Source organism: Penicillium robsamsonii (genome assembly GCF_028829455.1).
Source record: "Penicillium robsamsonii strain IBT 29466 chromosome Unknown utg000001l_segment0_segment0, whole genome shotgun sequence".
In the NCBI taxonomy this organism is placed as follows: domain Eukaryota; kingdom Fungi; phylum Ascomycota; class Eurotiomycetes; order Eurotiales; family Aspergillaceae; genus Penicillium; species Penicillium robsamsonii.
In genome coordinates, this window is record NW_026643219.1 from 4,292,721 (window position 1) to 4,318,186 (window position 25,466).

Here is a 25,466-nt window from a genome sequence, read left to right on the forward strand (position 1 = left end):
TGGGTTTGCGATTTTTTTTTTTTTTTTTGCGACGATTGGTACCCCGCGGTCTCGGTGGAGATAATGGCACTTGCTGATGGAGTGGGCAGGTTTGGTTTGGGTAGTAATGATGGGAGCTGTTAATTTGTCTTATTTTGAGCCTCTCCGCGATTGGTATACGGTAGTGCAGTTGGGGGGTTTTTTTAATATTATGTTATGTACCTTTGAAGTTTTTCTTTTTTAAAAAAAGATCCGATTAGATATGATAAGGTCAGGTGATCAAGACTCTTGGCTGGCACTGTCCTGGCTACAGTAGGCTAACCTTAAAAAATCGTTAATTCTTGTTTCGCCAGGTAACTCCCCAACACGCAAGCTTGAATAAAAATTTGGATATCCATAACCTTCTCAATATCCAAAGTAAGTAAGGATATAACACCAAAAAAGAAACTCCGATAGGGGGAATCGAACCCCCGGCTGCCGTGTGAGAGACGGCGATGTTAGCCACTACACCATATCGGATGTTGATGATATGAATAATAATGTGTGGTATTATGAACTAAAGGTGGGCAACTACATGTTGTTGCCCTTTGCTTTACTCCCCAGGGTTCGTCCTTCTTTCCACGCATCTGCACATTCTCGCGAGAGTCAATTTCCCTATTGATTCGGATCACCGAGCTCCGCCACCACCTGTTCAAGGCTAGGTAAACTTCTCCTCCAGTCACAAAGCCCTTGAAACTGCGCAGCAAAGTCATCATCTTGCTCGCGCCCTGTCAGCGAATCGATTGTCTTCTGCGCAAATGTTGAGTCAGAGCCTTACCGGACTAGCTTGGTAGTACTTATATTCAGCTCGGACCTTCCACAGCCAGATACGTATACGAGGCAACATGAGAGGTAATTGTGGTCGCATGATGAGGCGGTATGGCCTCTGGTCAAATAATTGAAGCATGTGCCATAGACTGTGGCTATCATTATCAACCTCCACACGTATCCAATCCCCGGCTTTCGTTCTACAACATAGCCCGAATTAGGCGCAAGGCAGTGCGGCTCAATCAACACAGGAAATAATAAAGATGAGATATTTCACCAGAGGCGAAGAAACTAGTCATGGCCCACTGCTTCCTACCACTAGTGAACGCAGAAAAGTTACTGTCATGAGGACCACGATCATAATTTTGGCTATCTTCCTCGTGGGGCATATCATGGCGTGGCTAACTGGCCTAGTGCCTAGTTATACTCGAGACAGCGTAGCTAGCTTAGCTGAAATTGAGATCATGAGCTAACCCCTGGTAATCAAATTGATCCAAACACTTTTGGCGATTATATCGGTAACATTGACTGTATTGATTTACGATCTGTTGATACGACGAGCATTATTAATGTCGACAGCGTCAATGTATCCTTCTTAGCCTATTGAAACCAATCTAAGTGAGCTTCTGACTAGAGGATGGCCTAGCAGCAGCTTAGAAGTGCCTAGTCTAGATAGTTCTAGTTCTTTACAATAGGTTATCGAACGCTATATATAACCAAAAAATGTCGCAATATTGCTAACGTCTTATTAGGTTAAACTGTTCTACCTAGGAAAGATGCTTAGCGACAATTACCACAGCCGTGTTGCAAAAGGTACTTTAGAATGCGCCGCTATACTAGAAGGTCTAGAAGAGCGTCCTACCATATAGCTTACTAGCGGTTCCCTATTGACTAGGAGTGTTATTTAGTTGCTAAGATGGGAATGGTCGTCCCTCTGGCTAATGCTCCTAATGCTTATTAGGACGCTGATATATAATAGGTTTTTCACAAACGAAAAGACTATCGATAGCTATCCGCGATTAGCTGTAACTCTTATCTACGCCGTCTCTTACCTAGTTCACTTCCTATTTATGTGGTATATCTACTTAAGCTTTCTGTCTAACGCAGCTGCTAGTGCCTCCTAGAGTCTACTCGAGAGAGCCAATTTTGGTATCATTGACACCTAGAAGCTTGGTTAAGGAATACCTTGTATAAGTCTAGACTTTAGGGGTATAGACAAAGCTAGCGCTAAATACGTCCCCCTCACTATTCGCGCGGCTATCTAACATAGAGCACGCGAGCTATAGCTTAATAAAGATTCTCTATCTCTATTACCCTTAGAAAAGGTTAAGGATAGAAAAGACGAAGAGGAAATATTAAGAGACATTGCTATAGCACTCAGAACAATTTCCGCTGCCTAAGAGAATAAAAGAATTGCGGCAAGAGAATCTGCAAACAGTGCACATAACCGAATTGTCTCTAATGGTTTGATCATCATAGGAATCACGGTCGTATCAAGCTTTTCTTCTTAGACGTCTTATCAGACAACGGAAAACACACCTAACAAGTCCAACACTAGTGCAATCGGATCTATAGCGCTTCTTACCTCTCTTTCTCTTAGCGTGGCGGCTCTATTTAGTTCCGCCTTACACCTCAGTACTATGCACTCTTCTTTCCACACAATCTTGTCCTTAAAAGAAATAAAGATCAACGGCGAGGTAGTCGACCACTTCAAAAAAAGGCGACCACAAGATCAGAGCAAGCGGCTTTACTTTCTTTCACAGAAGGAACAATACAAGTATCTCGCATTGGCTTTCTCGATATCCTTGCAATGAGCCGGGGTGTCGGTAATCTCTTCAGGGTCCTACTTTTTGGACCTGCATACGCCTTCCTTCCAATGAAAGAAGATCATCAACGAAGGTCCGCAGAAACTCGAATTAATTTCCGGGTCCGAGTTCGAGATATGACAGTTCTATTCACCAACAGAGCAACGAAAGGTATGCTGTCGAGCACTGGAGTGAAGACTCACCAATGTCTGAGCTCATCCCTCTATCCAGCTATCGACCTCACTAACCAACTTTCTGGAAGCATCTCAAAAATAAAAGTGGTGTCTCTGTTTGATGATATCTGTGGAACAGGGAGAAAATGAGGAAGAAGGAGAGATCGGAGAGAGCTAGAATTCGGAAGTAGCAGATCACCTGACTTCCAACAAGTGTATTGATCTGCTGCAAACCACGGAAAAGAGAGACCAGGAGGAATGGCAGAAAGAGAGTCGCAGGGCAATGGCTCCAACACCCCTCTGCTTTCTGTTGGGGCAATGAAAATGTCTACATTGAATCTCGAGATTGGACAATAGGATTTCCAAATCCGGGGACAATGGTGAATGATATGCCATTGATACTATTATGCAACTAGGCATCTGCCTTCGCGCACAGTAGTGATGAATGTCTTGTCTGTTGATATATTCATGTCGAGAGCGATGCTCGTGGGGGTCAGACCCGTAGTGTTACATAGGCAGATCTCTCCCTCTCACTCTCTTTCTTCCCTCCTCGTCTCTCTCAATAGGAAATTACACGACGTTACATTTCCCGATTTTATCAATCCTAACAATTCAAAAAGTTGCCTGTTCAAAAATGATGCTTTTCGTGAATAACGCTTTTCGTGAATAATACTTTCAACAATGATGCTTTTCAACAATAACCTTGAAATGTTTTTCGAGAATAATGCTTTCAAGAACAATACTAGATTGTAAGCTAGCAATAAAAAGGCAAAAGATGTCTTAGCGTGTAATATTGCAGAATATCTACCACTTCAGATCAAAATACTTTCTCTTCCTTCTCCAGCGAAGCTATCATCATGTCTTCAGTGAGTATACACCGTCAACTTTATTATATGAAACCCACTAACTGGTCTAAGTATCGCTCCATCCATGCCATAGCGCAGGAGCTTGATCGAATTGAACGAAACGACCCAGAGTCAATCCTCTATGGTGTATGGAACGCTATTTTGAGCTTCCAATTCCCTGTGTCCGAAGGCTACATAACACGCCCGCAGGATAAACATACCGCACAGTCCGGAGAGAAGGGATACTCCGACTTGCATACCTTCTGTTGTGGTGGTCGGAGCCTTGGTGCCTCAGGCATCAACCCTTGCTAGATAGATAGTTTGGGAGCTCGCTCCTCTTGACTAAAACAACTCTCTCCCTCCTCTCTTGCCGGACCCCACTACGTAGGTTCCACTACCTTCCACTATCAAGAAAATTCCTCTACTGCAGACAAGTTCTTGATAGTACAGTGCAAGAGAGCTGGGTACGAGACACACGCCTCTGTGTGGGCGGAAGGAGTAGATCAGCTCTGTCAGTACTTGTCGTCGACCCATGGCAGACGCCGTCCTTCAGACCGTAGCCCTGTTTACGGGATTGTTGCGGTAGGAAAATATATGAGGGTTTACAAGTACGATGATGTGAACGAATCGGTTCTCAATTGGAGTCCGAATCCACGGAGATTGAAAAAGGGGAATTTGTGGCACCTGGAGGAAAATTACGAGCAGGTCCAACTTATTTTAGACCACATTCGCGATAATCATTGATGCAGCTCATGAAATCTTTGCCCCGTTGGGTTTATTCTCAACCCTTCTCTACCTGCATAAATCCGACAATAAGTCTTTACCCATTTGCCATTTCCCCACCAAACTAACTTTATCCATCTTCTTAAATTTATACAGTAACGTATTTCACAAGCGAGTGGATCACACAAGCGAATGGATCACCGCAGAACACCATAGTTAAGGCTTTTTTTGATATCTATATATTTTGACAACCACAACTTGAATCTGAATTAATTTTTTTTTCCATGGATCGATAACCATCTTATATAGCCTGCAGAGTTTTGAAGTGAATTGAAAGGCTTAATAATGGCGATACCATAAATTACGTTGTAATTAAGCTATCTCAGCTGTAAACATATATATTTTTCATATTTTATTATAAATTTCCTCTAAACTTTGTCAAAGTGCTATACTAAGTATCTTAAATATACCCTCGAATTCCAGAATTTATCTAAGCATCTGTTGTTGGGATATAGTATTGTAATTTATCGCCTTAACTATGGTGTTCTGCGGTGATCCATTCGCTTGTGTGATCCACTCGCATGTGAACTACGTTAATGTATTTTTTAGTTATTTTCATATAAATTAAAATTAGGAAAATATCAATCTACATGTACAAAATATCTTAGTAGGAATTACTAATAGAGATTTGTTAATTTTCAACCCTAAGCAAAAGTTCAAAATCGCGAGTTTAGTATTGGCGCCTATAACTATATAATTGACATTCCAACTAACTCCAACATTTCAATCTGTAACTATTTAACAACTATATATGATAGACTATTCGGAAAGAAGTTTTTTGTTGATTTAGTAGTTATATTTTTAAGTAAAGCTGAATAAAATATTATTAACCTATAGGTTACACAAAATACAGGGTTCAAACGTGGTCATTTTTGGTGGGAAAACGGCAATGGGTAAAGACTTAGTGACCCCTATGTAGTGAAGTAGGAAGAGCGCGCTGGCGGTCTGACATAACAGACAGGACGGCAGAAAAGAGTGATGTCCTGTACCTGAGTATGGTGGGCAGTGTAAATGGCCTAGAATAGTACAGTGGGAGCCATGATGAACAGGAATAGCGAAATGACGGTAGATGATAAGATGATATTGCAATGTGCCTGTGGTGAGTGAGGCCTATGAGACTATCTGGGAGATTAGATGCCCAAGGCATCTAATCAGATCTATGCGTGTTTCTCCCACTACAGTAGGTATCACCTTCTTTTTGCTTTGTACAAAAAGCCCTACGGTAAAACATATATAATACCTACCTAGGTGCCTGGGTATGTGTAAATGGCGAGACAAAAGATAAACAGAAGAATTTACATGGATTACATGTATACTGTTATCCATCGAATGGCTAGAAGCTGCACAATACTCGCAATATCACATAGATAAAGTACCTAGTGAAGAAGAGAACGCTATTGGACAGCGTACTCTAGGTATAAGGGTCGATCTACTGCACATGCCAGATCTAGGAGAAATTGACGGAGCAAAGCATGCAAAACGGGAAGCCAGGAAGCTCGATTTGAATATTTGGAACGTGCTTAATCTTCAGTTTGGAGCGATACGCATATTAATAGCAAAGCAAAGGCTAATTACATGATAAGACATCCAGTAACATGTGCCTAATAGGACTCCTCTCCCCTCACTAACCTATGTATCACTTTGTGTAGGCATCCCTAAGAGCAAGCATAATCCCAAGAATCCGCTCACGGTTTGCTAGACCACTAGAACCGAGCCTAGTTCGATCTGCAGTAAGACTCATAAATTCAAGCCGTACTTTCCAATCCACTGACGGGTTCTCGCTATATTTCCCCAACTCAAAAAACAAACGTTCGTCTACCCGCACTCGCCAGAACCACTTAGGTAACTTCCATCCAAACCCTAAGAGCATATTTCTCAAATTTTGAACATCACTCATGGTATAATCTGTGATAGGGCAGACGAATTCGGAGATTAAAACCCTAAGCTCTAATGGAAGAATGCCGAGACTAGAGGTTGGGTGATAGTAATCGGCCTCGGCGGATGCCATGGCTTGTAGAATTGCGGGCACGATAAGTGGACTCTGAGAGACATTCGGTACATCCCCGGACATCCCCCACCGTTTGCTTTCCCGCCAGTATCTTCGACAAATTCGGACAAGTTTAGCGAGGTTGGTATTATTAAATCTTAGGCCTTCGACTCGATCGAACAGGGCCCAACAGTGGGCATGGATCACAAATCCGATTGTCTTGTCTTTCAATGTTTTAGGTTGTCTCTTAATATCTGCAGCATAGAATTGGGTAAACATCTGTGTATGGTAGTCGGGGTTTTTCTTCCCAGTTATTCTTGCTTTTGCAGGGTCATTGACAGCATAGTAAGGCCATTGCCAATCTTCCATCGAATTGATACCAGTCAAGTGGTACTTAGTATCGGAATCCTTGATAACTGAGCTAATTAGAAGACCGGAAATGATTGAATGAGAATTCACTTATTAGAGGCTTACGAGCTCGATATAAGCATGACCATAGCAGAGGGAACCTATCGATATAGGCAGTTTCTACCTCGTGTGCTGATATCATAAAATGTTCCGGACCGGGCTTCCAGAGTTTTTTCCAATGCTTTTTGTCAAGTCTCGAGGCTCCTTCGATGCCTGAACTGGGTATTCCCAAATTGTCCGTCATATGGATCTTCGCCCCGCATAAAAGACAAATTGGGACTGGTAGAACACCTTCAGTAGAAGCAAATGGATGGGCCATAACGAAGAGAATGATGTTAGAACGTTGAAATTTCCTTGATAATATGGAGTTGACGTTTTCATAATCGATGTCATAGTGAATGCTTCATGGCCATAAATTGACATCATGATTAATGCTTGATTATCACTCACTAAAACTAAGTTCCAAATTAGTATTGTTAATGCTGACATACTATATATATATCATCTTTAGATGGAGAGGATGCCAATTATTTTCACGAATTTAGTTTTGTTATTACACCCAGGTAGAGTGGAAAATTGTGAGAAGGTAGTTTAAAATAACGGGAAACGCTGGTACGTGTTTGATGCGGGTAACTCATACCCTATTCCGAAAAGAAAAGCAAGCATGCCAACGCACAACGAACTTACAGTCGGACCAATTTCAGTTAGCAATTCTTAGACTATTATAAAATAAACATAGAAGTCATATTCGATCCCACCGTTTATGAATTCGATGGACGGGCGTCTGTCCTTTATGTCCGTTATGATAATCTGAAATAACTTTATACTCCTGTAGGTACACATGTGTTTTAGTAGAGATTCGATACTGATTCTGGACAGTTTCCTGTGGGTATGCTAAGGGATATGTTCGATCTAGTCTTAATGCTAGAATGGTCGAAACTCTTTTTCCTCGAATATGCTGATTATCCCGAGGAGGTACACCTCGATGTGTCTAAGACGGGCCATAATCTTACGAAAGCTCTCGGGAGTTATCTTACCGCATATTACTCGTTCTTAAGCCTAATAGGGACGAAAAAAACATAGTGAGTGATGCACCCACAGGCATCCCAAGGAGATGCAATCACCTCCTTGGGCACCGCCCTCTCGGGGGTGGTGCATTAGCGATGGGTTTGCAGTTCTGAGCAGTGCTGGTGACCAGTACCTCTCCAAGATCCATGCCTTTTGAGAGAAGCTAGGACAAACCGACATGCAATTCTCTTTTAACTCATTATTCCTATGGCGAGCAAGTGACATGCTAACGCGATGGTCTAAATAGCAGTACTCTTGTTTCTGAAACAACCAATTAACCCGCACTTCAGCAACAAATGAAGCCCGTCATGCGCACAGGAGCCGACTGAATATGCGTGCGTGGTGTACCATCCTGTCTATAGCAGATCATTTCCACACTCTTAAAGAGCTACCGCGCTGTTCCAGGACTTCTCCGAGTCAGGCTAGCTCCGATCAACACACACGACACACGACACATCATTCTCAACGCACCCCTACCCTCTTCTGCAGGCTATACCTCCACTCCCCGGGACATGACTAAAACGAGAATAAACCACCATGCCACGCCGCCTAGAGTACGGTGAATATATGGTTTTATTTGAACAAGGCTGAATTCTGCACTCCCAGAGACCAGTTATCCACAACTTCCAGCAATGCTTCGGAGCTTTCGGAGTTTCAACAGAGCTTAGAAGGCTTCCTGTATCTAGCGGCAATGTAGTTTGAAGCGCTCTTTTAGCAGTCTTTACCAATCGACCGATCAACCTGCTTTTGATCACCAAACTAATCAATCTGCTCCTTGTCGTCCATTCAATTAATCACCAAGCTTATCTCCTTCTGCTTTTGGTACTGATTATGACTAGGGTGCATACAATAAGTATTCCAGAGAAGGTTGAATCGTACAGAATCCGTTTCAAGATCACATGTTGGGAATTGACCGCATCTTCCCGTGCTGATCGCCGGGCATATAAGCTAGGCGCTTAACTAGAGAATTAGGGTCAATTCTGGGGGTACAGTTCCTCCGTAATAATTTCCGTACGGCCCACGTGAAGGAGCTAGGTGCTATCTACACTTCTGTTACTCTTCTTATAGCAGTCGCTAATATGTTCCAGAACAGAAGAAATGCTACCGATCGCTAAGGCATTAGACAGAGCAGCCTCCATCCTGCTTGATAAAGCTTGGACAAGCCTGCCTAATGAGGCGATCGCGAGGAAGCGCGATAATATTGTTACTCTTCTATTAGAGCAGAGATACGAAGAGCATAATGACGTGGGCAGCACCTTTCTGGTGGGAACGACTCGTCTGTGGTTGAAGTCTAGTCCTAGTCTTATCAAAAAGCTAGATATTGTTATCCGATATAAGGATAGGCCTGAGGTAATCTCCTGCTGTTTCTCAGCCAGAAGAGTAGTCTGTAAAGAGACTTAGCATTTGATAATATGATCTATTAATTTAAAGCAAAGTAATTATTGGCTACATAAACCAAAACAGCAGCGTGAGATTTTCAGACTCTAGGTAATACAGCTACTCGGCCCTACGAATCTACAACCGTTTTCCCACCTTTCTATTCTTCTATGTCTAGTGCGGCAATTTTGCTACTGATCCGGATTACTGACCCCCACCACACTCATTGTCCTTGGCGCGACTCGACAAGTGTCTACAACCCCTCGAGCGCAATCTGCGCTGCTTTTACTCGTCTAGCCTCGTCTCCCTCAGCTCCTCCATTACGCTTGAGATGAGGCAATTTTGTCCTTGGTATGCTGCATCGACCTGCGGATCCGTCGCCTCACATGTTTATCGGCCAGCCAATCGTTTGATTTCCGTGCATCTACCCACATACACCCGACACCCCCTCTCGCCCGTTCCGGTGTTGTCGCGTTTACCGGAATATATATCTGGTTTTTTTTTCTTCTAAAAAACAAGTTAGTACCTATAAAATGCATGACGCAAGGTATAATGTTTTATCAGAGAGAAAAATTTCAATGTAGCGTAACGTTACAGTTATAGGCAAGTGGCTTGAAAATGACCTAAAACAGCGGAGTCTTTTTCCCCACTGAACAATCATTACTAGTGGCCGCTTCTTCCGGCCAATAGTGCCTCTTAATTACTTCGTAGCTATATTGGTATCTTCTAGTATATTACGTATTTCTTTTTCGACCTTATATATAAATATAATGGGGGCTGCTACTTATTGAATCAGATCACATACTCTGATCATGCTGAAACTGGAATCATTAAGCCTTTATTTAATATGCGATCAAGAATCACCTAGCCTCGCATTTTGCTCTGAAACACGTCCCTCTTCAGCGACTAACAGGACGCGAAGCGTTTCGGAGCCCTATTATCCAAAAAATACCTTATGTACGTTATTACCTGCCTGCTGCTACTTGCTCCTTTTACTAAAAGTAACCGATTTCGGCCGCTGGATATCGAACCCTGGGGATAAAATGCCTCAACCGAATCTCCCGCATGGCATTGGTGATGGTTGTCCAGATGAGGTATTAGGTATTACAGAACAGGCATTGCAGGAACTTAAAGAATACGAACGGTGTTTTGATAAGTTTCGTTGGCAGAAGATACAAGTTGGTACGTTGTTCTATTCAGGTTAATGATTTGTTGAATGCTAATCACTAATGCTTTAATAGCACAAGCCTATTGTAACCCATGTCAACGAGTACAGACTCGAATTGAATCTGAGACGACTATCAGCTAGGGTTCCAATGACCAGGGTATCTGTTGTATTGATCTATATCACCTTTTTTTGTGACCTTAGTGCATTTATGCGCGCGTCCTTAGTGGATTCAAAAATAATCGAATAACGAGGAAAGGTTAAGCTCGAACCCTTAGCACGGTATTTAAATCCAAGCCAAAGGCATAGGGAAGCATTAGTATGTCACTTAGGTCGTAGTGCGGAATATTGCTTTTACATCAAACCTAAAATCTACTTTAGAACCACCCGTGTCTTATATAAATGCACAATAGAATAGTTATCCGCGTAGCCTAGAAAACGGACTCATTACCGATCTGTCGAAAAGCTTCTAGAGTTCAATCCCATGTTGCTAGACAGGTACTTGCCCTACACGGGAACGCCACGGTTCTGCCCGGGAAACCCACGCACAGTCATGGCCTTTCCGTTGTCACCTCAACTTGCACTATATCGGATATTGGATGAAGACTTCGTTGGAAGTTGGACATATCAGCCTAACCAGTTCCTGTGTGTGCAATACATCTTCCTCACATATATCTAAAAATATGTCTCTGATCTTGATTGCGTATCAGGCTGCTACAATCTAACATACACACAATGGTATTGAATCATGTAGGCCTGCTTATGATCTGTGTGTAATTCTGATGTGATTAGTCTACTCTGATTGTTGATAGGGCCGCAGTTATTCTTCGCGCCGCCATAGCCTAAGGACACCAAGATATTGTTCGATTACTTCATGAAAAAGGCGCAGACGCCACTGTTCAGGGAGGCAAGTATTGAACTTCTCTCCATAGTGCTGCATTCATTAGAACCATAATGATGGCGCATCTCCTTCTTTTTCAAGAAGGAGACAAAAATATCGATCAACGAGGGAGTTCTCAAAAACGTCTTCCGAATTCCAGAAGGACTCAAGTTGATGAGTCTAATTCTCGAGAAACATGAAGATAAACCACCATCACAAAAGAAATTCTCATAGCGGCAGCACAGAGTAAAATGGAGGATCAGATGGTGCCTCTTCTTCTACAGAACAGGGCCAAGATCTCGGACGATATCATATGGGAACTGGAGAAGGTGGATTATAGCACCTAGGAGATTATTGAGATTCGTCAAGAAGACGGCAATGATTACCCCTGGATATTCTTCGAGCTAACCTGCTTCCCCTGCTCTGAAATCCAGCCTGGTTGACATGTTCCAGGATGTTGCCATCCTGTGTCGCCCCGCGAATTGAGGGAAACGCAGCTTCCAGATCCTGTTTTTGAAAGCCATTTAATAGGTGTTGATCAAGAAGAAATAATTTTTCAGATCGAAGAGCTCTGTGGTTTGGCTGGAGTAAAGCCCACCACGCGAAGAATGACTGATTGGATTAGAAAAGTTGAGTTCGATAACAGCGATGATGTACTTCAGTATTATATGCGCTGCTTACTGAAGAAAGTAACCTGTCAGGCATCAGAATAATCTGGTCTCGCATCTCTCGAGCTCTAGGCGGACTTAATTAAGTTTGATGTAGGCAAACAACATTTGCTGCAATTACTTAGTTCTCAAATCAGGGTGCCCTAAGTCTTCTGACCACAAAAAGCTTCTATCTACATCCACCTAAATCCTCGGACTCGTCTGCCCTGAAATATCGAAAGTCCCAGGCGACTCGAGCATCAAGTGGTGCCTCCACATCTGTGCACTAGCAGTCCAATTTCTCTGCCTTGGCTTTCTCTCATATTGTAAAGGGCATATCGGACCTGTTCATCCTTTTTCTTGGATTTTTCGGCCCAGCAGGTGAGACTACTAGACCTTCTGCGTGTTTATCTAGAAATCTTCCTGTTTTGTTACTTCCACCAGAATGCTTTCCACTTCCCATGAACTTACCTCCCTGTCAGATAGCGTAATCGAGTTTGAATATGAGGATGGTCGGCGGTATTGCAGTAGTAGCTCAGTAAGTAGTGTTGCTAAACTGCCCTTGGTACTCAAGTCAATGACCAAGTGACCTATGGCTCACTAGGGAAATTATATGTACTTTTGAACTTTCGTTTAGAGGCCCCTGGCTGGGAAGACTGATTAAATTAGGATCCGAATGATGAAGAGGAGTAGGATTGAATGAATATAGTAGGCGCTATCTCTAGTGACTGTCTATGTTATACTGAAGTCTCCCTTCAGACACACCCACAAATCCGTGAAGCAATATATCTCTGGTGAACGAGCCTGGCTTACTAGAGCGGCGCAGATAGCTGATGTTACTTGAAGGGGAGCTCTACAACGCCCCTGTAATCTCATCGCCACAGAACATTCTTGACCTGGGAACCGGAACAGGCATCTGGGTTATGGACATTGCTGAGTACATGAAATACTCCATCCTCTATTTTTGTATGCCAGGAAGACTGACTCTGAATTTTGGAAGATTTCCTAACGCCCACGTCATTAAGAATGACATCAGTCCTATCCAGCCCAGTTGGATGGCCCCAAATATCGAGTCCATCGTGGAGCACTTTGAAAGCGAATGGAAGCACGAACAAAACCACTTTGACGTTATCGATGCACGATACCTGGCAGGGTATGTTCCTGCCACCTATCCCCTTTCTTGACATTCCAACGCACTGAGCAGATGCGTGGCCGACTGGTCTAAGTTTATGAGCCGGACCCACGACCACGTCAAACCCCGTGGCTACCTTGAATCACACGAGAGAGCCATGTCAGCCCGGAGGGGCGATGAATTTCTCAAGGAAACTTCCGCGCCCATGGAATGGCTGCAAGCTGCCAATTCCGCCGGGGAAAGAGTGGCCGGGAGCTGAACATCCACCATAAGTTGGAGAGCTGGATGATTGAAGCGGGCTTTGAGTACGTCAGCTTGTCGGTCTACAATCCGCCGTTCTCGCCCTGGCCGCGAGATCAAGTTGTAGCAAGCCATCGATTCCTATTCGCTGCGCTTGTACACGCAGGTTCTGGGCTGAGGTTCGGATGCGGATAAGATTCATAATGCTGTGATTAAACAGAAGCTGCGGGATAAAATGTTACATGTCTATTTTTAAACGTATAGTCCAACCCATTCCCTTCGATCGCATGAGTACTCGTACTAACTATAAACAGAGTCCCCGTCCATGGGAGAAAGGCTCTTCACTCCGGATATTTGTGAAAAAAGCCAATTTACGGCTAATCGATGATAAGGAGTTAATTATTGCTAAAAGTCCATTGAGAATATTGCCTATAGAACTGTTATGCAACAAAATAAATGCAAGCTGTTGCGTTTGGCATGGAGCAAGGTCGTTTCTGGGTCCACTTGCAGGACCTCGGAAGGATCCGAAGATGACTCAGCACAATAAAAAAATATCCAGAGCCCTAGAGAGCACCATAATTAACGACTTCCCGCGAAGAATCCTCATAGTGATTTTGGTGAGACGATTGATCACTAATTCGCATGACTTCCAATCGCCCCCTACCCATCTCCGGGGCATGGACGCACCCAGATGCCTACATTGAGGCCCTCCTCTGCTTCTCTACTACATCGGTGCTCTTTATGAATTTGTGCGGTGGCGTGCATATGGTCGACTTTCTGACCCGGGAGCCCGACCTTTATACACAAATTCTACCAAAAGATTGGAGATTTTTTTTCGAACAACACAATACTCAAGATATCATCCGTCTACTGCTACGAGAGGATATTGAGCACTTACGAGGCGCCGGCGAGCCTTCCGTAGATCAAAACAGCCGTACTTGGAATGGAGGAGCATTCCCTCCCCAGAGCCTCTTAGACTATATTTCCAATATCCGTCTACTGACACTCCAACGAGAAATGCGCACCCCATCTCCGGAGAGGATCGAATTACCAAAGCAAGTTGCTATGCACATGAACCGAAAAAAAGTACACGAGGTTCAATGCCTTTCTCAACATGTCGCATCTCTATCAGACACTGTAAATACGTGCCGAGGCGAGCCGGTCACTCATATTGTGGATTTTGGGTCTGGACAGAACTATCTTGGACGGACACTGGCCAGCTCGCCTTACTACAAGCATATCATCGCAATTGAGCGCAAGCATCAGTACATCAACGGTGCCAAGAGCATGGATGTTCGAGCCAAGTTGGCAAAGAACCCGAAGGCTCAATATTTTCGCAAGGACATAAATCCACGCGATGGCTGCAATGATACTCCGCAAGTGACTGTTTCTGAAACGACGGATACCTCGCAACCGACGATAGAGGGCTCGCAGATCTCGGATGTCCCTGTTCTCGAGATGGGCGAGATTAGCCTTCAATCTGACGAGCTACTCGGATTCTCTACCAAAAGCCCACTACAAGAAAAGCTGCCTGAACCAAAGATACGCGGTACTCTCAGCTATATTGAGCATGAAATTCAAGATGGCCATTTAGAGCCCATTATCGACCATATCATCCATCCATCCCCCACTAAATATTGTGATGGGAAAGGAAAAGAAGAGAGCGATGCTAGACTGATGGTCGTTTCCCTTCACTCTTGTGGAAATCTTGTCCACCATGGTCTACGATCCCTGATTCTGAATCCTTCAATTGTAGCTGTTGCTATGATCGGTTGTTGCTACAATTTGTTGACGGAGCGCCTCGGTCCAACCACACATAACCTCCCTGTCCTTCAATCCCTACACCCTCGGCTCAAAGAGACTGGAACATCCTACGATCCACATGGGTTCCCTATGTCTAAATACTACGAGAATTATCGAAGTCCCGGCGCAACGACCGGCATGAAGCTTAACATCACAGCTCGTGCACTGGCCGTGCAAGCTCCATACAATTGGGGCGTCAATGACAGTGAAGTGTCATTTACCCGTCATTTCTTCCGTGCTCTTCTCCAGCGTATTCTCGTTGATCGAAGTATTCTTCCTAAACCCTCTGTGCCGGAAGATGCCCCTGACGGAACTCTCCCAGAAGATAGATCTATTATCATTGGAGCAGTACCCAAAGCTGCATTCAAGTCCTTTACTGCATATGTTCGTGCTGCGACGATCAAGATGAGCCGAGACCCGATATATGGTCCCCAGGTGCAGGAGCATATTGCTACCCTGACCGATGAGGAGATTCACTGCTACGAGGCTCAGTACCTGCACGCGAGGAAACATATGAGTGTTGTGTGGAGCTTAATGGCATTCAGTGCTCAGATCGTCGAAGCTATCATCGTCGTGGATCGGTGGCAGTTCCTCCGCGAACAGGATTCGGTCAAAGAATGTTGGGTTGAGCCAGTGTTTGACTACAGTGAAAGCCCTCGTAACTTGGCTGTCATTGGACTCAAAAAGTGATAGATTGGAAGAAGCTATTGGCGAGAATTAAATTGATTGTACATATATAGGGGGGCACAAGAATTTTACTAAGCTTCTAGAAAAAGACCACTGAAAAGAAACATCTCAAGGCTACGCCAACTGTTGTACAAATCCATCAAGAACCTATTGTGAAAGGAACGTCCTGGGTTCTTGCCGATATAATAGATATTCTGAGGGGACGGGGGTGAGCTGAGGGACGCATAGTGGTATGTGGAATAATCCCCTTCCAGGATAGAAAGAAGAAATCATGAGGCTATTCGGAGCCCTCTGAAAAGTCCATATTAAAACCTTGGAAATTTCTCGGACCCAGTAGTCTGAACGTTGATTTGAACTCCGCCATCTTTTCCTGTGTCGGCAACGCTATTTCTTTCTCTGCATATTTCATTTCTTCATTTCTCCATCTCTGCCCCATTCCTCATCCTTCAAGCACATTTTTTTTCTTTTTCTTTTCTTTTTTCTTTTTGAAATGACTGGCTGACAAGTTCAGCCCACACCCATATAAATTGTTTGAAATTTATCCACTGCACCCCGAGCTCGAGCCGGAGGAATGCAGACGATAGATCATGTGCACAGCGTACAGGACATTACGAACGAATGGCCAGCTGAATATCCCCCTGAATTTGCTCCAATACTTGAGAATCTCACATTGACGGATTGCAATGAATATGACCTAGACCGCATTGCCTTTGACCAAGCTGATGACACAGAGAACATGATAATTTGTCACCTAAGTGTTTCAAGGCAAGGAACTTCCGCGGAAGGGCTTTATGACCAATTCAGCCGCCCTGAAGAGCCTAGGGACTAAGAATGGTGGGAATAAGTAGACAGCAAATGTGGTCTGAAGGTAATAAATGAAACTAACCTACTTATATACTCGACCGGACAGAAGAACACCCTGTTACCAGGGAAGGCTTTCAAGATCTAAAAACGTGGCAAGTGGTCAGTATCTAAATTCTGTATAGGTTTTGGTTCTCTCTCTTATGGGCGATCAGAATGGGAGGATTATTCAGGCTTCATATGATAGAAAGGGACTGACCTTACAATAGAGCTTTGTGAATCCGAGTACTGCACCGTTAAAATCGTTCGTTTGATATAGCTTGGGTGAGCCCATTGGTGGTATTTGTACCTTGTCTATCAGATATCTTTTTTTTTTTTTCGTTCTCCTGTTATTTGAACTGGCTAGGTTGTCTTGTGGAACCAATCAACCGTATTTGCTCGACAAACATATGTAAGGATGGTTCTTTTATATCTACCGTAAGTGATTTTCTATCCGCCGAGGCATATCGGCCAAGCATCTTAAGCCTGATTTTGAGGGCTGTTGCCTGAATTATGTCTGAATTATGCTCATGCCCAACTAGACGCCAATGCCCAGTAAAGTAGAGCCTCCAATGTGACATCCCAGAGAGGCACAAGTTATTGATTGCATGAGTCCTTTCAACAAGATATGTAGAATAGCCTTGGCATAGCCTCCACGTAGCCCCGCCATCAAATCTGGCTTAGCGTCCTTCGAAGGTGTAAATACCCGAGTAGGCCCCAGTCTCTGGTCTTACATATCCCCTAACATGGCGCAGGAATACTCAACTGCAGGGGACTACGGGCTAAAAACCCTACACGAACCCAAGGATGCAATCGTCGAGTAAGATATGATCGCGCTGCACCACCGTGGGGTTTAATCCAATATATCTAACCATAATAGTATTGTTTTCGTTCACGGGCTAACGGGGAATCGTGAGACGACATGGACCTTTAAGCCCACGAGACAGTTCTGGCCCCAGAAATTCTTGCCGGAAGACCTTCCGAATGCGCATATCATCACCTTCGGTTACGATGGGGACATCGTCGGGGCTCTTAAAGTTGCGGGCTCAAATACTTTACGCGATCATGGAAAAACGCTAGCACATGAACTAGCAGTATCGCGGAAGAGATCTAGGTCGGTTAGTAGAAGACAGACATTGACCGCTTAGCTATGCTATATCTAGCCATGCTAACCTCGGGAATTATTTTAGAATCATCGGCCCTTGATATTCGTCGCACATAGCCTCGGAGGTCTCGTGACGGAACAAGCTCTCCTGGTTTGTCGCGGATCAGCCCAGCAGTACTATAAAGATGTTCTTGACTCAACAGCCGCAATCGCTTTTATGGGGACCCCCCATCTCGGATCAAATAAGGCTGCGTGGGCATTACCACTAACACGTCTAGCCAATGTTCTTCGCACAGCAAATAAAGAGATTGTTCAAGCGCTAGCACCAGGGTCAGAAATGCTCGCCAATCTCCAACAAGAATTCCATTCAATGCTAGAGGATTATCGCCAAAATTATAACAAAACTATCGAAATGTTTTGCTTTTATGAGGAGCTTGAAGTGACTGGTGTTGGAAAGGTATAAGTTGTTTAGGTGGCTACGCACTAAAATCTCTCTTTATTAACTTCATTTAGATTGTGTCCGATCAATCTGCTATCCTAGCATCGTGTCCAAACCGCTCCATTCATGGCAACCATATGCAGATGACGCGGTTCAACAGTCCTCAGGATCCCGGATACATGGCCGTGAGCAACCAGCTGTGGATATGGGTAGATGGAATCGAAAGTCAACAAGCCCCCGTACCGGTGGAAGCTGGAAACCGAAGTTCTCGATCAGGATACATGATACAGTCAGGCGGTGGTCCAGTGATGCTGGGGAACATGAGTGCGGGACGAGATTTTACATTTAATAATAACATCAGGCATTGATGTCAGTTATTCTAATCTCTTAGGGTCGCAATAAATATGGGAAATGAAGCAAAAGGCCATGAAATATGCCGCAATAAACTATGATACTATTGTGTTCTTACTGGTGGTATCTATCCTTGATCGGACGAGTGATGAACACCTATTCGCCAATTATTTATTTCTTACCTCTAGCCTCCTATAAAAATCCAAAAAAAGAAATGATGTTTGATTTTACTATCTCACCTGAGGATAATATATAATTGGTGTCAGAGCACGAAGGGATTTAAAACAACCCCCAAAAAGTGTTCAGAAAACACCTCTTTTGAAACTCTTTACATACAATTCTACTAGCGAGTGTTTGAGAAATTTGGTTGAAGATTGACCTCATGTCTAGATATTCTCTCTTCTCCTTTTCCGACTCTTCAATTTGCGCCTCTTCGGTGTGGACAATTTTCTCTCATCGACCGAAGCCAGACCAATCTGTGGTCCCTTGGACTTTGAAACCATTGTACTTTGCTCAGGTCGGGTTCGACACCTCGAGACAGAGGTGAGGGACGTGATAGTATTGGCTTCTGTGGCTGATGTCGATGGCGAACCTCGTCTCATGTGGCTCAGTTCTGCCGTTTTCTTTTTCGGTTTAGCGCGTAGTCTGTTGATTTGTTGTGCGCGTGAACCGCCGTACCCAGCCCGCATGTGACTGGAGACACGTCTTGGCGCAGCCTATATGTGATGCACCCGCAGAATCACGCAGGGGTCCAACTTCATTTCCTGTCAAGCCGTGTAACTTCGTCTTGACATCTATACAACGCCAAAAATTGTATTGTCTGGCCGGACCATACCATGAGTCTACCAAGAGACCGACATAAGGCGCAAGCCACTAACTACACTTATACTCAAGGCGGTGGGGTGTTCAGCAATCTGACTGCAGCAAGAGACATCAAAATAAGTACGAGTCGTTACTCCTTCTATGATCATGTCTCTTGCTTAGGCCATTGGATGGTTGGTTGGACGAATGTACGACAATGCTAACCCTGGTGATGTGTCAGATCATATTACAACAGTCTGTCCACTAGCACACACTCTCTACGAATCACTCTCCCACACGTCAGATGTCTTCAGCCAGGCTCGAAATGGACTTGGGATGCTCGTCCCAGTGCTTGATGAGACACAAAAAAAAAGTTCCGGATAGTCAATCAGGCGGAAGTCAAAGCCCAGAGCTCGATGAGATTATGAAGAGCTGCCACGGAGTGCTGGGAGATCTCTCTCAAATTAAACAACAATTCGATGGTGTCGGGTACCAAGATCAAACCGCCCGGGATCGTATGGGATGGTGTGTCGACGAGCTGGACGTTATCAGAGCGAAAATAGCGTCTTTGAATCTGGTTGATATGACTGAGATTAAGTGGGTATGAAAGAATGGCATGTTAAAGCTCACAGTTAACTAAAAGGAATAATACTAGATCGTCACAAGTTAGGGTCGAGCGCATGTTGAACGAATTTATTAGGAAACAGTCTGGCAAAGGACACAGCTCGGCTCGTTCAACTATCACAAGTGGCTCTCTCTCTATGACCGAGCAGGAGGCCTGGAGGGCTATTCGCAAAAAGCTGCAAGGCCTCGGAATAACCCATGAGATATTCGCTCAAAATTTTGATTACATCAAAAATAGAATTTCCACTGCTGTTCATGAGGGATCCCTCGAGGATATCTACGAACTTGAAGATTCAGATCCCGAAAAACTTCCCGGTCCGTCGGGCAGCACATCATCACCTAGAACGGCCATCTCGTCTATTCCTTCACGGCGGTCAAGTCGAGACGCGCTGCACGAACAAGAACTTTCCGGTCCGTCGGACAGCATATCATCCCTTAGTACGACCATCTCGTCTATCCCTTCATGGTGGTCAAGTGGAGACGAGCTGGACTCTGTTGGTGCATTAGACGATGCCCGCAGCGAGCAAGAGAAGGATGTCGAGGCCGAAGCCGCATACCGAGATGCTTGGGAGAGACAAAAGCGAGCTCTTGGTAAGAACCACGTTGACACGCTGAGGTCTCTTACTCTATTAGGCAATACTCTCGATAATCAAGAGAAGTATGCTGAGGCCGAAGTCGTGTTTCGAGACGTCTGGAAAGGACGAAAGCGAACTCTTGGCAAGAACCACGCCGACACACTGGACTCTCTTACTTCGTTAGGCGATGCTCTCAGCCAGCAAGAAAAGCATGCCGAGGCCGAAGCCGCATACCGAGATGCTTGGGAAAGACAAAAGCGAACTCTCGGCAAGAACCACGCTGATACGCTGGATACTCTTACTGCGCTAGGCGATACCCTTGATGATCAAGAGAAGTACGCCGAGGCCGAAGTCGTATACCGAGACGTGTGGGTGAGACAAAAGCGAACTCTTGGTAAGAATCATACCGAGACGCTGGACTCTCTTCAAACACTAGGTCATGCACTTAGGTCCCTGGAAAAGTACACCGAAGCAGAAGTGGTATACCGACATGCATGGGAAGGGCGTAAAGTAGCGCTTGGAGCAAATCATGAGGACACACTTAGTTCTCTTGACTGCCAACGCCGTGCTCTTGAGCAAATTTCACGATACAAAACGGCAGGCAAGACCCAACGCAGTACACGAGAAAGCGGTAACAGTGCCCGACCAGAGCGTTTGAGTGCCCCCAAAATCAGGATGGTAGCCCAGCGTCCACCAGGTGATTCGGAGGGCATCAGCGTTAAATTGGTATCAGCCAGTCGTCCAAAAGCGTCAGATGACTCGGAGGGCGTCAGCGTTAGATTAGTAGCAGCTCCGCAGAGGTAATTTTCAGTCTTCTGCTCATTTTGTTCTCGAGGTCTAGTGGTAGTTCGAATCAACAATTCACTTCCAAGTGAGTAACATTGTTTGTACAGGCTCAACAAAAGTCCTGGGAACTGTTTAGTCGAGCATTCATCACTCGACCGTGATGTTTCCATTTCGAGTAACCTTGATTGTAAGAACAACTGTGACCTGCAGCTCCGGTCCACGGAGCGACAGCAATATTTGCATTGCACTTCGGACCCCTACAGGTGCCCGAGAAATAGAGGCCTTTGCAATCGAAGACGGAGTTTTGATCACCATCTCCTATGGCTTTACCATCCATTTTGTAGAGCTAATCATCTAAACAGGACGGACTTTTGATCAGCCATAAACAATCAGATATTAGAATCTAGGAATACAAACGTTCGTCGTAGTCATGATCCTTGAACCAGACTTCCAGCCAGTCAACTACTCAGTAGTTAACATCCGATATTGTATACTGCTATCAGTCTAAAATACACTGAAAGATTCCATTTATAGAATTAGGCGTCCTAGAGTGGAGGGAGTAGCGCGCCAAGTATTCTGTAAGCTCTAGACACAAGCGGCTGATTGAATACATTATAGGCTACTTTGGAATTCCGAGTACTCTACATTATTACCTAATATTATGCATATTCCAACCCTGGAAGTCTGAGAGCTCGTATTGCACGCTACTCCGGAATTCCGAGTTATGTCCATTTAAGATATATCTAGTAGTAGGCACTAAGACACTGGCAATGACAACAGTGGGTAATGGTGCGCCACCTATCTAACAGACGAAAATCTTAGCCCCTTCCTGGCTATCTAATGTACAATTCGTCAAGATCGATCGAGTGAGCTGAACAGACTGAGACATATTCTTCGTAAGCCGTACTCTTTGCAACAACATGGGTCACTTCAAATATATATATATATATAAAGGACTCCGTGACCTTCTTCTATCTGTCTTCATTGCCACAATATCACAATCCAATTTTATGAAAGAATCACTGATTCCGAACGCTTCCGCCTAATTTCCTCTCTTCTGACCCAAGATATCTTGACAAACCATCAAAATGAAGACTTCTTTCATTACTATTGCTGTCTCTCTTGCTGGTGCTGCCTCCACCGCCCCTGCGACCAAGTCCCGAGCCTACCCCTACAGCATTGGCGACCTTTCCCTCAAGCACACTATTGAGGGCGACACTTGGGATTTGACATTCTACCTTACATCGAGGAACCCCGCGGGAGAGGCCCTTGAGACCACCACCTGCCACACTGCTTGGTAAGTTGTTATTATTTTCTAGAACGTTTGTTGGCCCCCAATAGCGAGAGACTAATCAAACCAATTAGGACCAACGGCAAACTTCCTGCCGGTCCCAAGAGCCCTGAGCCTTGCGCTGACCCTGCCTACACCTTCTTTTTCCCCACCGGTGCTTTTGATGTCGAAAAGTACGAAGTCGCCGCTGAGGGCCCCACTGGAGCAGCTGCGACCTTCATTGAGTCTGGTTACAAGTATCAGTGTGGCCCTTACACGGGCCCTGTTGGCAATGTTGATACTGAGTGCAAGACTATCAACGGTGGAGAATTCTACCTCAACCAGTAGTTTATTTCGAGGTGCATCAGGGGACCATTGTGTTGTTGCATATTGTGGGATATGGCCATCAGGATTTCTCTTTGAGTACAGTCGATAGTTATCATTGTACTTGGATCCCGCTCCTTTGATCTTTATAGAATACATTTAGATTCGCAGACCTCAACTATATAAGTTCTTCTGCCTCGATTCCAAAATATGGCCGTATGGAATATTGAGGCAGCATTTCTGTCTTAAGGCGGATAGAAAGTGTCGGTGTATTCTGTATCGTAAAATGTGAGGGTCCAATCAATGGTATTCCACTCTCTGTCTTTCCGTATAAGCTCTGCTAGTTAATAATTTATGTAAAGCCTTAATTGCGTAACATAAATTATAAAACATGTAGGATAAATGTATCCTCCGGTATAAGGGCGTCACTGCGCCGACAGGAGTTCTAAAATTTGCTCCTCACCTAGATTGGGATTTCTTCCTCTCTGTCTCTCTCCTGGTCAGCAGCTAAACTCAAACCGACGGTTTCCTTCTACTTCTCATCATTTACTCTGATTATACAATACATTGAAAAACGGAACCGGGGAGCAGGTCACCGGGCCTTGCTACTTATGGGAAGGGAGAAACCTCGCTATCGCATTTTCGACGATAACACTTTTCTTTTGGCAAAGCCACGCGCAGTTTTCATTAATCTAACATGCTAGCAGTCCTTATCTTAACGCGCATGATGGGCCATTTCGACATTTTCGACGTCACTCTCAACATGTCACGTATTTTGCCGTCTTTCGACAAACCACTTTCGACCCACTTTCGACGTCGCAATTCTCGACCAGGCACCACTTTCAACAGAGCCGCATATTCAAGTAGATTTCGACCTCGAGCTAGAGGCAGATCCTTGAATAAGTTAAAGCGGGAGCCTAAGCGGGGCCCCGAGTGGGACCCAGAACGGGAGCTACGGGAGAGCTAGGGTTGACCCACTCATAGTAAAATTCCATGTCCATTGCAGTTATCGCTCCGCACGACGACGCCTTGTCTGCACAATGAATCTCGATTGGAGCGGGTCCGTCAAACTCTAGAAATAACTCCAACGGCAGTTCACTAACAGACTGAGAACGACTCGCTGCCGGAAACCGCTCATACCTGTTAATAGTAACGAAAAAATCCAAATATCGGAACTTCATTCCGACCAACGACGAACCAACACTAACTTGACCTGGCGTTGTAAATGTCCTTATTGGACTGGTCGATGACAAATTCATGTTACACACTGACCCAAGCGACTTGGTGCCGGAGTTGCCCATACGAACTTGGACTTTCCCCATAGGTCGACCCTCCTCCTTGCTCAGGCGAGATGTAAACGCTGTCCCATCGACGCTCTTCCAGACAGGCTCACCCTGTGTGTTGTGATGCACAGCAAAGGGCCCGTCATGGTACCAAATATGACGAGCTGAACCATGCTTCTCCGAAGTATCAACAACATCCGTAAGCTTATCCTTCGTCAAGAGTTCATACGAAACTTGGCGGGCAACTTCGCTGCCGTCCTCACAACCTGAAACTGTGGGCTGACAGTCGTGGCCGGGAGATCCTGCCGATTGCCATTGCGGAACGCAAATAGCAACAATCGCACGCCTCCGGCGTGAGATACGGTCTTTCTCACACACACTCCTTTAATGAAGATAGTGTCATGAGGATGCTGTCCGTCGTCGGGGACACTCGCCGGAGACCGTTGGCTCCGAATTCATAATTGCGCTCAGCCAACGGGCCTTTAAGGTACGCAGGCCACTCGTTGTTTTGCAAAACCGTAAACTCGGGATTCTCAACGGTTCGATCAACCGAGCACGGCAGCAGCCGCACAAAGACGGATTGTAAAGGCCCACAATTGGCCTTTGAAAGTGCTTTCTTGACTTTCTCCTCAATAAACTTGTCAGGTGTACCGCGGTCTTCGTTGGACTTCGTGTAACTTGCTTTCGCAGGGGTGCGGCGGTAGTCAGCCTTGCGCTTTTTGTAGGGAGTCTTCTTCGAATATGACATTTTTGATACTCAAAATATAGTTAACAAAGTTAAAAAAACAAGGGACGAAAGTCCCATACCACGTCACGGAACGTCAATTAGCATCACATGCCAAGAATTACCTATTTAGGTAATTATACCAGGCTGACAGGATCATACCAAGAATAGCCTGTTTGGTAGGCGGTCACGACCTAGCCGCCGTGGCAATACAGTCCCGCTACGTGGGACCCTACCTTCGGTACGCGCCAACGCACTATCCAGCCAATAGCCGGGGATACTCCCGTTTCCTCACAGGCCCTGCGGTTTCCAAATTACACCTAATCCGGGAAATACGCTGGGACTCAAATCTCAACTTTTTAGGGCAATATGACAGGCATCGAAGACTCTAACTAAAATGATAAAACCGCTTTTTGTATCAATCTGTGCGGACATAATGACTAATTATAATATACACTTATGCATAGTAACCCGAGTATCAATGGTCACATCATTTTCCGGGTAATAATACCTGTTCCAACCAAGTAATTAATCTCAGTATTCTGACACAATGTATAT

General features: G+C 44.8%; 9 protein-coding genes across 9 annotated transcripts; 6 read left to right on the forward strand and 3 right to left on the reverse strand.

Annotated features, from left to right (window-relative positions):
• Positions 1-313: 313 nt before the first annotated feature.
• On the reverse strand, positions 314-666 carry N7447_001688 (uncharacterized protein; the record flags this gene model as incomplete). Its single annotated transcript, XM_057225964.1, has 2 exons — positions 576-666; positions 314-535 (listed from the first exon to the last, which is right to left on the reverse strand). The coding sequence occupies exons 1-2, from the start codon at positions 603-605 to the stop codon at positions 314-316; spliced, it is 252 nt and encodes an 83-aa protein (XP_057089980.1). The 5' UTR covers positions 606-666.
• Positions 667-3,621: 2,955 nt separating this feature from the next.
• N7447_001689 (uncharacterized protein) lies at positions 3,622-4,353 on the forward strand (the record flags this gene model as incomplete). Its single annotated transcript, XM_057225965.1, has 3 exons — positions 3,622-3,630; positions 3,682-3,789; positions 4,081-4,353. The coding sequence occupies 3 exons, from the start codon at positions 3,622-3,624 to the stop codon at positions 4,351-4,353; spliced, it is 390 nt and encodes a 129-aa protein (XP_057089981.1).
• A 1,675-nt stretch (positions 4,354-6,028) lies between these two features.
• On the reverse strand, positions 6,029-7,153 carry N7447_001690 (uncharacterized protein; the record flags this gene model as incomplete). Its single annotated transcript, XM_057225966.1, has 2 exons — positions 6,854-7,153; positions 6,029-6,800 (listed from the first exon to the last, which is right to left on the reverse strand). Exons 1-2 carry the CDS (start codon positions 6,874-6,876, stop codon positions 6,029-6,031), a joined length of 795 nt encoding a protein of 264 aa, XP_057089982.1. The 5' UTR covers positions 6,877-7,153.
• Positions 7,154-12,757: 5,604 nt separating this feature from the next.
• N7447_001691 (class I SAM-dependent methyltransferase) lies at positions 12,758-13,491 on the forward strand (the record flags this gene model as incomplete). The annotated part of the gene is made up of 3 exons (XM_057225967.1): positions 12,758-13,077; positions 13,129-13,300; positions 13,330-13,491. The coding sequence occupies 3 exons, from the start codon at positions 12,758-12,760 to the stop codon at positions 13,489-13,491; spliced, it is 654 nt and encodes a 217-aa protein (XP_057089983.1).
• A 447-nt stretch (positions 13,492-13,938) lies between these two features.
• On the forward strand, positions 13,939-15,789 carry N7447_001692 (uncharacterized protein; the record flags this gene model as incomplete). Its single annotated transcript, XM_057225968.1, has 1 exon — positions 13,939-15,789. The coding sequence occupies one exon, from the start codon at positions 13,939-13,941 to the stop codon at positions 15,787-15,789; it is 1,851 nt and encodes a 616-aa protein (XP_057089984.1).
• Positions 15,790-17,372: 1,583 nt separating this feature from the next.
• Positions 17,373-18,538, forward strand: N7447_001693 (esterase/lipase family protein; the record flags this gene model as incomplete). The annotated part of the gene is made up of 4 exons (XM_057225969.1): positions 17,373-17,446; positions 17,507-17,744; positions 17,817-18,188; positions 18,245-18,538. 4 exons carry the CDS (start codon positions 17,373-17,375, stop codon positions 18,536-18,538), a joined length of 978 nt encoding a protein of 325 aa, XP_057089985.1.
• A 1,545-nt stretch (positions 18,539-20,083) lies between these two features.
• N7447_001694 (uncharacterized protein) lies at positions 20,084-21,325 on the forward strand (the record flags this gene model as incomplete). Its single annotated transcript, XM_057225970.1, has 1 exon — positions 20,084-21,325. One exon carries the CDS (start codon positions 20,084-20,086, stop codon positions 21,323-21,325), a length of 1,242 nt encoding a protein of 413 aa, XP_057089986.1.
• A 1,070-nt stretch (positions 21,326-22,395) lies between these two features.
• N7447_001695 (uncharacterized protein) lies at positions 22,396-22,925 on the forward strand (the record flags this gene model as incomplete). The annotated part of the gene is made up of 2 exons (XM_057225971.1): positions 22,396-22,604; positions 22,673-22,925. 2 exons carry the CDS (start codon positions 22,396-22,398, stop codon positions 22,923-22,925), a joined length of 462 nt encoding a protein of 153 aa, XP_057089987.1.
• Positions 22,926-23,818: 893 nt separating this feature from the next.
• On the reverse strand, positions 23,819-24,932 carry N7447_001696 (uncharacterized protein; the record flags this gene model as incomplete). Its single annotated transcript, XM_057225972.1, has 2 exons — positions 23,819-24,566; positions 24,676-24,932. 2 exons carry the CDS (start codon positions 24,930-24,932, stop codon positions 23,819-23,821), a joined length of 1,005 nt encoding a protein of 334 aa, XP_057089988.1.
• Between the last annotated feature and the right edge of the window lie 534 nt (positions 24,933-25,466).